The 12599-nt window shown below is 46.0% G+C and overlaps 1 protein-coding gene across 1 annotated transcript; it reads right to left on the reverse strand.

Moving 5' to 3' along the window:
* Nucleotides 1-9656: 9656 nt before the first annotated feature.
* On the reverse strand, nt 9657-12358 carry KCNS2 (potassium voltage-gated channel, delayed-rectifier, subfamily S, member 2). Its single transcript, XM_006859188.1, has 2 exons — nt 12129-12358; nt 9657-11498 (listed from the first exon to the last, which is right to left on the reverse strand). The coding sequence occupies exon 2, from the start codon at nt 11453-11455 to the stop codon at nt 10022-10024; it is 1434 nt and encodes a 477-aa protein (XP_006859250.1). The 5' UTR covers nt 11456-11498; nt 12129-12358; the 3' UTR covers nt 9657-10021.
* Between the last annotated feature and the right edge of the window lie 241 nt (nt 12359-12599).

Here is a 12599-nt window from a genome sequence, read left to right on the forward strand (position 1 = left end):
ATATTCAGCAAAAATTTAAACACAAAAGATATTAACAATATTGTTCAATGATTTTCACATTCTGTTGGATCACCATTCTTTGGGATAGACATGAATATGGATCTCTTCCAGTCGGTTGTCCAGGTTTCTTGGCATAGCCTAATGAGTGCTTCCAGTGCTGTATCAGTTTATTGAAACATTTCAATTGGTTTTCCATCAATTTCTGGAGACTTGTTTTTGACCAGTGCATTCTGTGCATCTCAGACTTCTTTCAATACATTGCTTCTTCTTTTTTTTTTAAATGTTTTATTGCGAATTATGTGGTAGTTTACATGGGAGAACATTAGTTTTACATTCATCCTATCCTATATCGTTTCATTGCCATTCATTTAATTTCTTGATTGCTGCTTCAGTGAGCGTTGATGGCTGATCTGAGCAAAATGAAGCCTTTGACAACTTCAAACTTTTCCTCATTTAGCTTGCTGTTGTTTATTGGTCCAGTGGTGAGGAGTTTTGTTTTCTTTACATTGAGGTGTAATCCATACCAAAGACTGTGTTCTTTGATCTTCACCAGTAAGTATTAAGTCCTTTTAGTTTTCAGCAAGCAAAGTTGTATCATCTGCATATCACAGGTTGTTAATGAGTCTTCCTCCAATCCTGATGCCATGTTCTTGTTTATATAATCCAGCTTCTCAAATTATTTGCTCAGCATAGAGATTGAATAAGTATGCTGAAAGAATACAACCTTGGCACATGCCTTTCCTATTTAAACCATTCAGTCATTGCCCCTAGTTCTGTTCAAACAACTGCCTCTTGGTCCATGTACAGGTACCTCATGAGCACAATTAAGTGTTCTGAAATACTTATTCTTTACACTGTTGTTCATAGCTTGTCATGATCCACACAATTGATAGCCTTTGACATGTAATCACCTTTCTGGTATTCTCTGCTTTCAGCCAAGATCCATTTGACTTCAGCAATGATAACCTTTTTTTCACATCCTTGTCTGAATCTGACTTGAACCTCTGGTAGTTCCCTGAAAGGTACCGCTGCAGCCATTTAAAAATTATTTTTAGCAAAATTTTGCTTGCGTGTGATATTAATGCTATTGTTCAATGATTTCCTCATTCTGTTGGGTCACCGCTCTTCGGAATGGGCACAATATGGAGCTCTTCTATTCAGTTGTCCAGGTGGCTGTCTTCCAAATTTCTTGGCATAGATAAGTGAATGCCTCCAGTTCCTCATCAGCTTGGCAGTGAGAGAGAATCCCTGAGACAGCATTTCTCCATGAGTGGTCTAAAAACCACCTAATCAAAATCACCTGGGAGCTTTTTAATAATGCATATTCCTGGGATCCACCCCCAAAAGTCTAATTTCATAGGTGGTTGGTTTCTAGATATCTGCATTGTTACAAGCTCCTCATATGATTTTGATACATATTTAAGTGGCTCTCAAGTCTTGGTGTAGCACTATAGGATAAGCTAACTGCTAACTGCAAGGTTGGTGGTTCAAACCCACTTGCTGCTCCTTGAAAACCTTATACAGGTTCACTATGGGTCAGGACCAACTCAATGGCACTTAACAACAACAAAAGTCTACACTGTGTAAGAGTCGTGCACAATGCCCTTCACTTTTATTCTCCTTAATCCTACCTTGCACTTGGTCACCTGTCAAGAGATGATTGTTATGGTGAATAAGTAGATAAATAAATGGGGAGGATACAAAGACAACTGAAATCTCAGCCTGAGTGGTTAGGGCAACTGTGTTTCCATAAATAGAAATGGGGAAGACAGGGGAAAGGGCAAATGTGTATCAAAAGTATGAAGTTCAGTTTTAGGCATAATGACTTCCAAATTCACATTAGTAACAGTGTGTGGGGCTCAGGAGTGACGTAAGGTTGGGCCAGGAGACAAGGGAGTCATATGCATACTAATTGGGTCTAAGGTGTGAATAAAGGGTGATGCAGGCTGCTAAGGACAGATGAGGAAGGAAATGCATGAAGGAGAGTGAAGAACCAGCAAGGAAATGAGAGGAGAGTTGGAGCCTGGGAGCTAGCAACATGTGGTATCCAAAACCTGAGGAGACAGAATGCAAAGACCTTAGAAGTGATCAATGAGGCCAAAGAAGCTTGGAGAACTCAAGGACTAAGAAAAAAGTACTAAATTTAGTTAGGAGCATACACTGAAGACCTTCAAGACAGCAATTTCAGAAGAATGGTAGGAACAGACATTGAGTTGTAGAGATAAAATAAAGGAAGGGGTGAAAAGGGAAGCTGAGGCCATCAGTAAAGATCCTCATGGAAAGAAGCAAAGCAGAACAAGAGAGCATGGGGCCAGCAGAGCAAAGCAAGCCTCATTCCTACAAATGACCCTCAGAAGCTGCACCATTTCTATTCTTTGTTTCTTTCTTTGTACCCTTCCTGGGCAATATCTCCCATGGTTTCAACTTCCATCTCTAAGCTAATGGCTCCCATCCCAGATTGCCCTCTGCCCAGTCTCTGTCAGTGAGTCCCATGGAAAGGGGTGTCCCTTATCTCTGTCCTGGCATCACCATCCACCCAGTTACCACCCAAGCTCTTTAAGTGAGGCACCAGACTGCTCTGAACTGATTCTGCCCCATGCTTCTTCCACTGGACTCACATGGCGTTCCCCACACGTTAGACAATTTTGCCTCTTTGTCTTGGCTGCTGCAAGTCCCTGTTCATACAGGCCCTTCCCTCCACTCCATCCCAACATCATCACCCTCTGGACTGGTCCTCTTTCTGCTTGCAACTCAGAAAAAGGAAGCATTTATCCTTCTTTTCTTTATGTCCTCACTGAAAGTCTTCATCCAAAGGGCCTTGGCTGTTATTGTTGTTAAGTGCCATCAAATCAGTTCCAATGCACAACGACTCTGGATAGGGTTTCTGAGGAGTGGCTAGTGAATTTGAACTGCCTACCCTATGGTTAGCAGTCCAGTGCTTATCTCTACAGCATCACACCAGGGAACCTTTACAAGTCTACATGTCCCTATTCTATCAGATTGCGAAACCCTCTGGTGGGGGAAGGGGAAGAATGCAGGTGGAGAAGCTAAGTTTTGACACCAGCATTAGGTATCTTTCAGGAGGTCATGGTATCTTTCAGGAGGTCATAACAGCATGATATGCTTGGCTGAAATAAAATACATTCAACAGAAGGCCTAAAATAAAGTCATTAAACAGTTCCTCTCTTATCCTGCCTGCTTTATGCCTTGCTTGCTTTCCCTTCATTCCTCTGCTTTTTTCTCTATTCGATCTAACCTATATCTTCTTTCTTTTCTCCCTTCTTTTACTTTTTCTCTGGACTTCTCCCTGTAGGAACTGACTCTGGCTCCAAGGCCCACCTGCTGCTTTCTCCTCCTCTAATGTATCTGGCTCCCCTCAGCCAGGTCTCTGAGGCTCGTTTTTGTGTGTGTGTGTTCTGAGCGCACTGACTTGGTACTGGTAGACACCTTCCCTTGCTTTAGAGGAATGGAGCCAGCAGAACTGTGATACTAATGTGAGGAGCATAGAAAGAGGAAAATGTTAATTTTCAAATCCAGATCAATTGGGTGTAGCAGAACTCTAGAGAGCATGGGTAGAAATGTTAAACATTCTCCTAACAATAAGATAATAATCATGGAGTGCAGTATTTAAGTTCTCCCCTCAAGAAGAGGTACTTATTTTACATTTTAAGATGCAAGGCATCCTGACCCTAAAAATATCCCTTAATATCCAGGGAGAGAGGCTGTGAGAGGGAGAGAGGCTGGAGGGAGGCAAGGTGTCGTCCATCACTAGGTGGGAGGGTGACCACCACGGGAACCTTGGTGCCTTTCTTCATGCTGCTGCTGGTCACGGTCCTTCTCCAGTTCAACAACCCCATGGGCAAAGGTCACGCAGGCCCCTGCACCCTTACACAGGTTACTCAGAAGTGGATACCTGTAGGCACCACCCCGCTTCAGTGTGAATTGTTTGATGGCACAACGAGTACACATTCATCTGCTAACAAGAAGACTGACAGTTCAAATCCACCAAGAAACTCCACAGGAGAAAGACTAGTGACATGCTTTTGAAAATATTACAGCCAAGAAATCCTTAAGGGGCCATTCTATTCTGTCACATTGGGTCACTATAAGTTGGAATTGACTCGATGGCACTCAACAAAGGAACATCAAATGGGGAAGATTCATCTGTCCTTGTAGACTTAGTTCCCTACATGGGACCCCACAACCTCATGAAAGCAGATTATTTTGAAATTCTATTCATCTGAAGCTGACACAAACCTACACATTTCTCTGGTTGGACAAATGTGGCCAAAGACCTTGCTTTGTTCATTGGCATATTTGAAATCATTCTATATCTCTCCTTCCCCTTGAGAATACTAGGGTGTGTGATCTCTACTGTGGTGGACTTCTGAAGGGAAAAACCACATGAAACACAAGCCTGTTGGTAAGTAGCTCCTCTGTTTGTTTAAAAATAAAGTACAGCCATTAGAGTCTATTCCCTGTTATAGAGGGAAGAGAACAGAGAAGGTACTCAGGAATTCTGATTTTTCATTGACCTGAAGAACTGGGCAGGGTTATCAGGATTATCTACTCCAACCACTTCATTTTGCAACAGTGGAAGCTGAGGCTCAGAGATGCCCATGACACACTTAAGACCATGTAGTTGTTGTTGTTGAGTGCTGTTGCGTTGGTTCTGACCTGTAGTGACCCTATATAGGGTGTCCAAGGAGCAACTGGTGGGCTTGAACATCCAGCCTTGTAGTTCAAACTGACCTTGCAGTCTTGTGCATTATCCTGCAATGCCACACCAGGAATCCTAAGATCATGTAGTTGGAGACAAAGACAGGAGTAGAGACCAGTGAGACAGTGAGCCTCCCATCTTCCCATTGTAGCTTTGGGAATGGTTCACATACTAGGATAGATAGGTGGTAGAGCTGAATCCATGTTATCTCCCAGTGATAATCATGCCCAAACCAAGCAGAACACTCAGGGCCACTCAGCACCTAATTTACTGTCAGGGAGGCAGGCACCTCAGCAACAAGGAAAATGACACCCTGAGGTGGGGCGAGGGACCAAGTGAGCTGCAGCAAGACAGCAGGGAAGAGGAAAATGCTGTAGGGTGTTGGTTTCGTGGGGGTTACAAGAATAAATGACCACTACTTCTACAAGCAGGCTGGTGGCTCTAGATCCTCTACATGCCTGCAAATAATAAATTACAGCTTTTCCTCTCCATCAAAGGTCCAGCTTGTCTCAGGAAATCTGAATACTCATGTTATGTTTGTCATTCCAAATGTAACTGAAGTGCCTTAAAAATGTATCCATGTATATATTAGAACATACAAATGGCAAAGTTCTGAACACTTTTTAAACATAACCAAACACCTTGAGGAAATGGGCTAAGTCCGGGGACTCAGGATCATAGTCTCAGAGAACATCAAGGCCAAATTTTTGTGGTATAACATAGCCCACAAAGACACTCTTCCACACCGTACTTAGATGAGTAATGACTAGGGACTTAAAAGCTTGTGAGTGGCATCAAAGTAAGATTCAACTATTGGTCTCTCCACATCTGGAGCAAAGAAGAGTGAGGAAAAGCAAAGATGCATGAATACAATTAGTCTATTGTAATTGTTTTGGACCATGGGAGACATAGCTTCCACTACCCTGGGAACTAGACCGTGCCCAGCTACCACTATGCGCCACTCTGACTGGGATTACAATAGAAGGTCCTGGATAGATAAGAGTAAGAGAAAAAAGTAGGACAAAACTCAAAATCATTAAAACAGACCAGGCTTACTGGTCTGATAGCATTTTGTGAAACCCTTGAGACTATGACCCTTAGACTGCCTTCAAGTCTGGAACTGAACACACCCTGTTAGGTCAACTTTCAGCCGAACAACAGACAGACTTATAAGGTGAACACTAACATCAGGGAAGTATATACATTGATTGGAACAATCAATGATACAACAGCAAGAGAGATGCATTTGTCCCGAGACAAAGCTTAGCAGTCAGGAAGGAGCAGGAAAGAAGGACAAATGAAACCGGGAAACACAGGGAGGAAGTGTGAAGAGTGCTGTTACGTTGTGGAAATCATAGTCAATGGCACACACACACAAAATGTATGTAAACTGATGAACGGAAAACGAATTTGCTCTATGAACACTCACCCAAATCACAACAAAAAGTTAAATATTAAAAAAAAACCAAAAACCTCAGAGTGCTTTAAACAACAACAGAACAACATTCAAAACAAAACATATGCTGTGGCGTCAATTCCAAATTAAGGTGGCCCCAAACCAGAGCAGAATTGTGTCACATGGCTGCCTTTTCTCCCAAAGCACCGCTGGGTGGACATGAACTCCCAGCCTTTGAGTTAGCAGCCGAGTGTGTTAGCCATTTGTACCCCTCAGGTACCGAAAGGGAGTGTACTCACTTTTCTTCTATTTAATATGCATACTTTTCCAAGCTGAATTCCTGAAATGTGTCTATGTTGTTTCTTATTTCCCAGCCAAGGCATGGCGATTAAAGTGTAGCAATCAGACATAATGGCTCAGCGAAGTCTGCATCAACGCGTTCACAGTAGTGTGTTAATGAGTGTTAAAACTGACATCGCAAATACAGCGTTCTCAATTTTTAAAATTACAACTCTGTAGCAAGTCATGCTGTTAAAACAGAGAAGAAATACCAGTAAGCCTTCAAGTAGATAACACGTAGCCTGTACAGATCACTGCTATCCCGAAGTGCATAACAAATACTTTTCTATGAAATGAGGCAAGAATTAGAAGGCAGTTCAATTATTTGAGTAATAAGATAAGTAGAAATAACAAATCCAAATATCAAATACCAATTACTATCTTATGAGCTCCCAATCAGCTTGGCATTACAACATGCCCCTCGTCAGTAGCAAACCCAGGAAATGTGTGGGGTTTGGCGGAAAAACACAAAACTATAACCAATATTAATCTGTGCCATAAAGACATGGTGTCATTTCAAACATAGCACTTTCAAAATGCACATCATTTATGCTGTGGGAAAAAGTTGGCCCATATATTTATCCCAGTGTCCTTGAAATAACCACTTTCACATGTTGGGAGTGAAGTTACCCTCCAACCAATGGTTGGGAGTATGTGATGGGCAGCTTCTGCTGTGTCCCCTATAGAAAGGCAGTTTATGGCTCAGCATGAGAGTCAGGATGGTCAACGCTGCCATCTCATGCATATATTCTTATTCTTCAATCCAGAAACAGCCTTCCCACTTAGCATCAGGTACTACAGGAAATGGTGCTACATCAGTGTTACCTAGCAAGGTCAAAGGAAGACCCAACTAAGTGCAGGGTGAATGTCACATCTTGGTGGTGCTTTGGGGGACAAGAAGATGACTTCTCCCTGGATCACAGTGCAGTTTCCATGCTTTGAGAAATCAACTCCAGTGTGCAAGCCAGCAGGCTGATTCTCTCTCCCTTTTGATTGAAGCCACCACTTGGAGAATTCGATGCCAGGCCATTCTTATGCTCAGAAGTGACTGAAGTTCTAGGATGGACAAAGTAATGTTTTATACAAGTATATACATGTTCAAGCGATGTTCAAAAGACAGTCTCTAAAGCACTTTGGGATTCCCCCAATGAAAGGCACCGGATAAATGCAAGTCATTAACAAAATGAAAAAATGTCAAGTTTTCCAGCTTTCACATCTGCAAAAGGGTAACCGCTAGGGCTACCTCATTTTTTGTGTGTGGTAAAACCTGGTTATTTAAAAAACGACTCATGAGAGTGACTAAGTTATTCTGCCTCCTTCCTTGTTTCCACTTTTCACAGGCTTTACGGTCAGTGACTTGTTGCCATCAGCCCAGGCAAATGGAACAGCCCTCCCACGTCAGAATTATCACCTGGCTTTAGCACAGACAGGGATGGTTTTGTAAAATTTTGGTCCCATCGTGCTAGAAACATCAGCCAAAGCCAAAAGGGGTCCATGTGCAAATTCTGAAAATTATCCTGCACCTCTGACTCAGTGGCCAGAGACCTCTAAGCCATAGACCACCAGGCACCAGGAAGAGGCTCCAGTCTGATGTAAACATCTAGACTAGGGCATAAGTGACTAGTGCATTCATCCAACAAATCGTCTGTGCAGTAGTAGTCATGGCAACTACACATACACATAGCCCTCTGACAAGATCCTCCCCACATCCCTGTGAGACATGTATTATCTGCAAAATGGACCTCTTAAGGGAAAACTTGAATCAAAAGCCCACCTGACTCCACACTGAAATCTCTGGATTCTACATCCTTTCCAAAGACTGAAGGATAATGGAAGTCAACTGGAAAACCATCTGATTATCTAGAAGATGATGGAGAAGAATGATCTTACAAAGGGACCCACGTTTCCCTTCACAATTTTATGTTCTAAGAAACTGGAGAAAATTAGGGAGGGCATTCTGTGGAAGAAAACAGTTCTCCTTCAACACAAGCTTAGAAGTTGAAATGTCTTTTGGATAGCATTCAAGTTTTTGATTCTACAATTCTTTACAACATTGTAGAAAGTGTACTTTTCTGTGTTACAACTCTCTTTCCTTTCTTATGATCTCTACCCCTTCCCTGACACACATTAACAAAAGGCAATTGAAATGGATGTCAGAGCTGTAATGCTTCCATCCTGAGTAAGCCACATTGCCTTCATGTATATCCATATTTCGAGTTTCCATGTCACCAGGTTTCGATGTCACAATAGGAACTCCAGGACAATCAGAGCATCATATCAAACATACTGTATTCTAGAAGCAAAATTACCTAAGACTGGGAAATAAAGAAGCTCCCATTTTATGAGCTTTCCGAGTACGAAACAAGAGCTTTTAAGCTACTATCCTTGCTAGCAACTCAACACTGTTCATTTCAGGGAGACAATACAACAGCAAACTCTTTAGCCAAGAAAGACAACAGAATCTTATTCCTAAACATCTTTTTAAAAGAAATATTTTGAAAACATGCTATTATCTAAGACCCTATGGTTCAAAACAGTCAGATCCCCTTGTGCATGGGGGTACCATGAGTTGGGGAGGTGAGCAACTTGAAAGCAGTTAACAACAATATCTAAGACACAGCAAAGTTTGGTCACATGACCTAAACTAGAATCCTCAAGCAGAAATAAGTGACTCTATGATCACTCTAAGAAAGACAGAGGATTGGCCATGAAAGAAAGGGCTCAGTGCAAAAGAAAGGACCCAGACGCACTGACTCTGCAGGAAGCATCCTGGGATTAATTAGGCCTGTGTTTAGCTGAACCCCTGTTGATAATGCATCCGTTCTTGGGGTGGGGGGCAGTCAACTTTCACTACATGTTTAACTGACTAACATTTTCTTTTAAAGTGCAACATTCGTAAAGTGCAACATTTAAGAAATGAACATCAGCACACATCTTTATAAACGGGATCAGTGCACCTGGGAAACCCACAAAGCTACAGCTCATTTATAAAAACTACTTGCATTGGTGATGTGTGCTTAACTACATATTCTCTTTGTTTGGGTATTAAAACTAATGAAAGCAATGGATAAAGAAGTGAGATTTTGGTTTTCCATGATTGTGACCCAAATCTCATCATGTTTTTGATGACTTCATAGACAGACTTTCCACTGGACAGACTTGTGGGGCCTTTTGGTACAGAATGCACGTGGCAACGTTTGAAACAAGAGCACAGACAACTTACAGACAGCACTAGACCAAGAGCACTACAACAGTGGTACACAGTGAACAGAAAAATCTGCATTCTGAGTGGTACTCATCCGGCAAAAAGGTGAACATTTTATGTCCACGACCCAAAGACCAGTGAGTGTCTTTTCATTGAAAGGTGCAAAGGCATGGTGTCAAACACACCATCCTCTAAAAACAATTCTAAATACTGTAAAAGCAATCTGGGGTGCATATCTCATGCATCTCTCCCCTTTGGGCTTGGGCATACTCCTGATGCTGTAATACTAAAGTGCCTGGGCTGTGCCAGAGACACAAGAGGCAGCTCAGTAATGGGGTCTGAGGGTGTCAAGTTCTCCCAGCTAATGTAGGGAATCATTTAAACTTAGTTCACTTGGTGAACTCCTGCTCATGTTCGTCAGGCTTGCCATGAGGGATTTAACTTTATGGGCATAGTAGTCCCTTAAATTGATTGAGGGCACCTCCTTCATTCCATCTCCAAAGTCACAGCTGCGCATGGCACTCTCAAGTTGCTTTTGGCGCCTGTAAAAATGAGAGAATTTATTGAAGATCAAAGTGATGGGCAGCACCACCACTAAGATACCTGCCAAGATGCAGGCAGAGGCAGTCAGCTTTCCGGCTGTGGTCCCGGGGACCACGTCCCCATACCCCACAGTGGTCATACTAACAGTGGCCCACCACCAGCAGGCAGGAATGGTGGCGAGGCCTTCATTCTCCTCTTTTTCAATGGTGTAGGCCACTACTGAAAAGATGGAAATCCCCACAGAGAGGTAAAGCAAGAGCAGTCCTACTTCTTTGTAGCTGTATTTCAAGGTGGCTCCCAGGGAGCGGAGACCAGTGGAGTGTCTAGCCAGCTTCAAGATGCGGAAAATCCGCATCAGTCTCAGGACCTGGGCTACCCTGCCCAAGTTGGCCAAGGTAGGTGTGCTCTCCACCACCAGATTCACTACCAGAGTGATGTAAAATGGAACAATGGACATGAGGTCAATAAGGTTTAGAGCATTCTTAAAGAACTTCAGGAAGTCCGGGGCCACAGCGAACCTGGCGACCAGCTCGAATGTGAACCATGCGATGCCAAAGTGCTCCACAATTTCAAACCTGGGGTCCTCGCCAGGGTTGCCCTGACTGTCAGGGATTTGGAAGTCTGGTAGGCTATTGAGACACATGGTGATGATGGACCCCAACACCACCAGGATGGACAGGACACTGAAGACCCTACTCAGGACAGAGTAGCCAGGGTTATCCAGCGCCAGCCACAACTGTCTGCGGAAGTTGCCCAGGGGCTGGCCATCAAACTTGGAGGCATCATTGTAGAAGGCTAGAATCTCATCGAAGGAGGACGTGGTGCTCTCTTGGTCGCTCTGCTCGTCCCATTTCTCCTGCTCGGGCTCCACTTTGCGGCCGTGGTAGCTGTAGCTACAGCAGGAGTCGATGAAGAATTCATTGATGCCCCAGTACTCGATCTCCTGACTGAAGGAGAAGACGCACAGCTCCGCCATGACGTGAAGCTTGCCAGTGTGGTAGAAATGCAACACGTAGGGGAAGAGCTCAGGGTTGCGGTCGAAATAGAACTCACGCTGGACGTCGTCGTAGTCATCACAGAGCTCCAGAATGGCCTCGCGCGAGTGGCAGAGTAGCAGGCGTCCCAGGCGCGTCTCAGGGAAGCGCAGCAGCGTGTGCGAGCGCAACCTCCTCTTGAAGCCGCCCACGTTGACACGGATCTCTCCATCTTCGACGCTGGCCTCCGACATGTCCCACAGACTCTGGCGGGTCATGCTGGAGACACCTGGCCGTCGGTGCCGCGCAGGGGCGCTACACCTGGAAGTGGAGGAACCCGGTCGGCGTGAGGGTGGGGCGCCTAGGGCTGGGCACCCTTTCGTTTCTCCCCAACCGTCTCTGGGGGTCCAGCCCTCTGCAGGAAGGTCTCTAGGTGCTGAAACCGTGTTGGGAGCGGGGAGGGGTCTGTGGGATCCGGCCCCCTCGGAAGGAAGGAGTGGTTTCCACTAGAAAGGCCGCGAGCCCACCCCCACCCCAGGGGTTCTAGCAGTCGCTTCTTCCGCGTGGTCCGATCGCGTCCCAGTGGCTCTGAAAGCTAAGGGGGCTTGCGCGCTGACCTTGCCCGTGGGCGGGCGGAGGAGACGCCCCCGCCCGCTCGCCGCAAACAGGCGGGACCGGAGCTGGGATGTGCACCGGCAGGGCTGGACTGAGATGGGGGGCGCGTAGCTCTGGGAGGGGGCGGGGAAATTCACCACTCGGGTCTGTATACCAGGGCTGGAGGTAAGGGGGCCAGCTTGGCGCTCCTTGTGTCCACCCACCACGACTAGAGCCCCCTCATTCCTCCCACTTGGGCCTCCCCGCCCGCCTGGCGCCGTGCCCCGGAGCCGCGTGCGCCGCGCCTTAGCCAGCAGAGCTTCCCGGACTCGCCCTTCGCGTTCTGGAAGCGCTTACCTGGGAGCGCGGGGGCCCGCGGCCGAGGCCGGCGGGAAAGTTCCCCGACCTGCTGGCGAGCATCTCGGCGGCCGCCACTGCCGACTGGTTGTGCGTGTGCGCGCGGGTGCGAGTGTGTGTGCGCCTGGCGGGCCGGCGGGCGGGGTCCGCCGAGCGTCTTCTCCGGTCTCAGGCCAGGGATGCAGTCGCTGCCCGCAGTTGCAGGAGGCTCACAGGTGGCTGCGTGGCCCGGACGCACGCAGGTCCCCTTTATCCCTCTGGCTGCGAGAGGGGCAAGAGCAAGCATCCGCGGGAGCGGAGCCTGTGCGTCCTGGCGCGGGCCCTGCTCTGGAGCTTGGCGCGGTGGTGCTGAAAGGATAGCTCCGCGCGCCCCAGCTCCGGGCGCGGCCGCCGCCCAAGACACGGGAGAGAGATGCTGCTGCTACCGCCGCAACTGCCAAGGCTTGTCTGCGCTCTGGCGCGTCACGGAGA

Source organism: Chrysochloris asiatica, unplaced genomic scaffold (assembly GCF_000296735.1).
Source record: "Chrysochloris asiatica unplaced genomic scaffold, ChrAsi1.0 scaffold00031, whole genome shotgun sequence".
Lineage (NCBI taxonomy): Eukaryota > Metazoa > Chordata > Mammalia > Afrosoricida > Chrysochloridae > Chrysochloris > Chrysochloris asiatica.

Bases quoted from the DNA above. Each gene is read 5' to 3' on its own strand.
- KCNS2 (XM_006859188.1), bottom strand. From the start codon at position 11,455: ATGACCCGCCAGAGTCTGTGGGACATGTCGGAGGCCAGCGTCGAAGAT.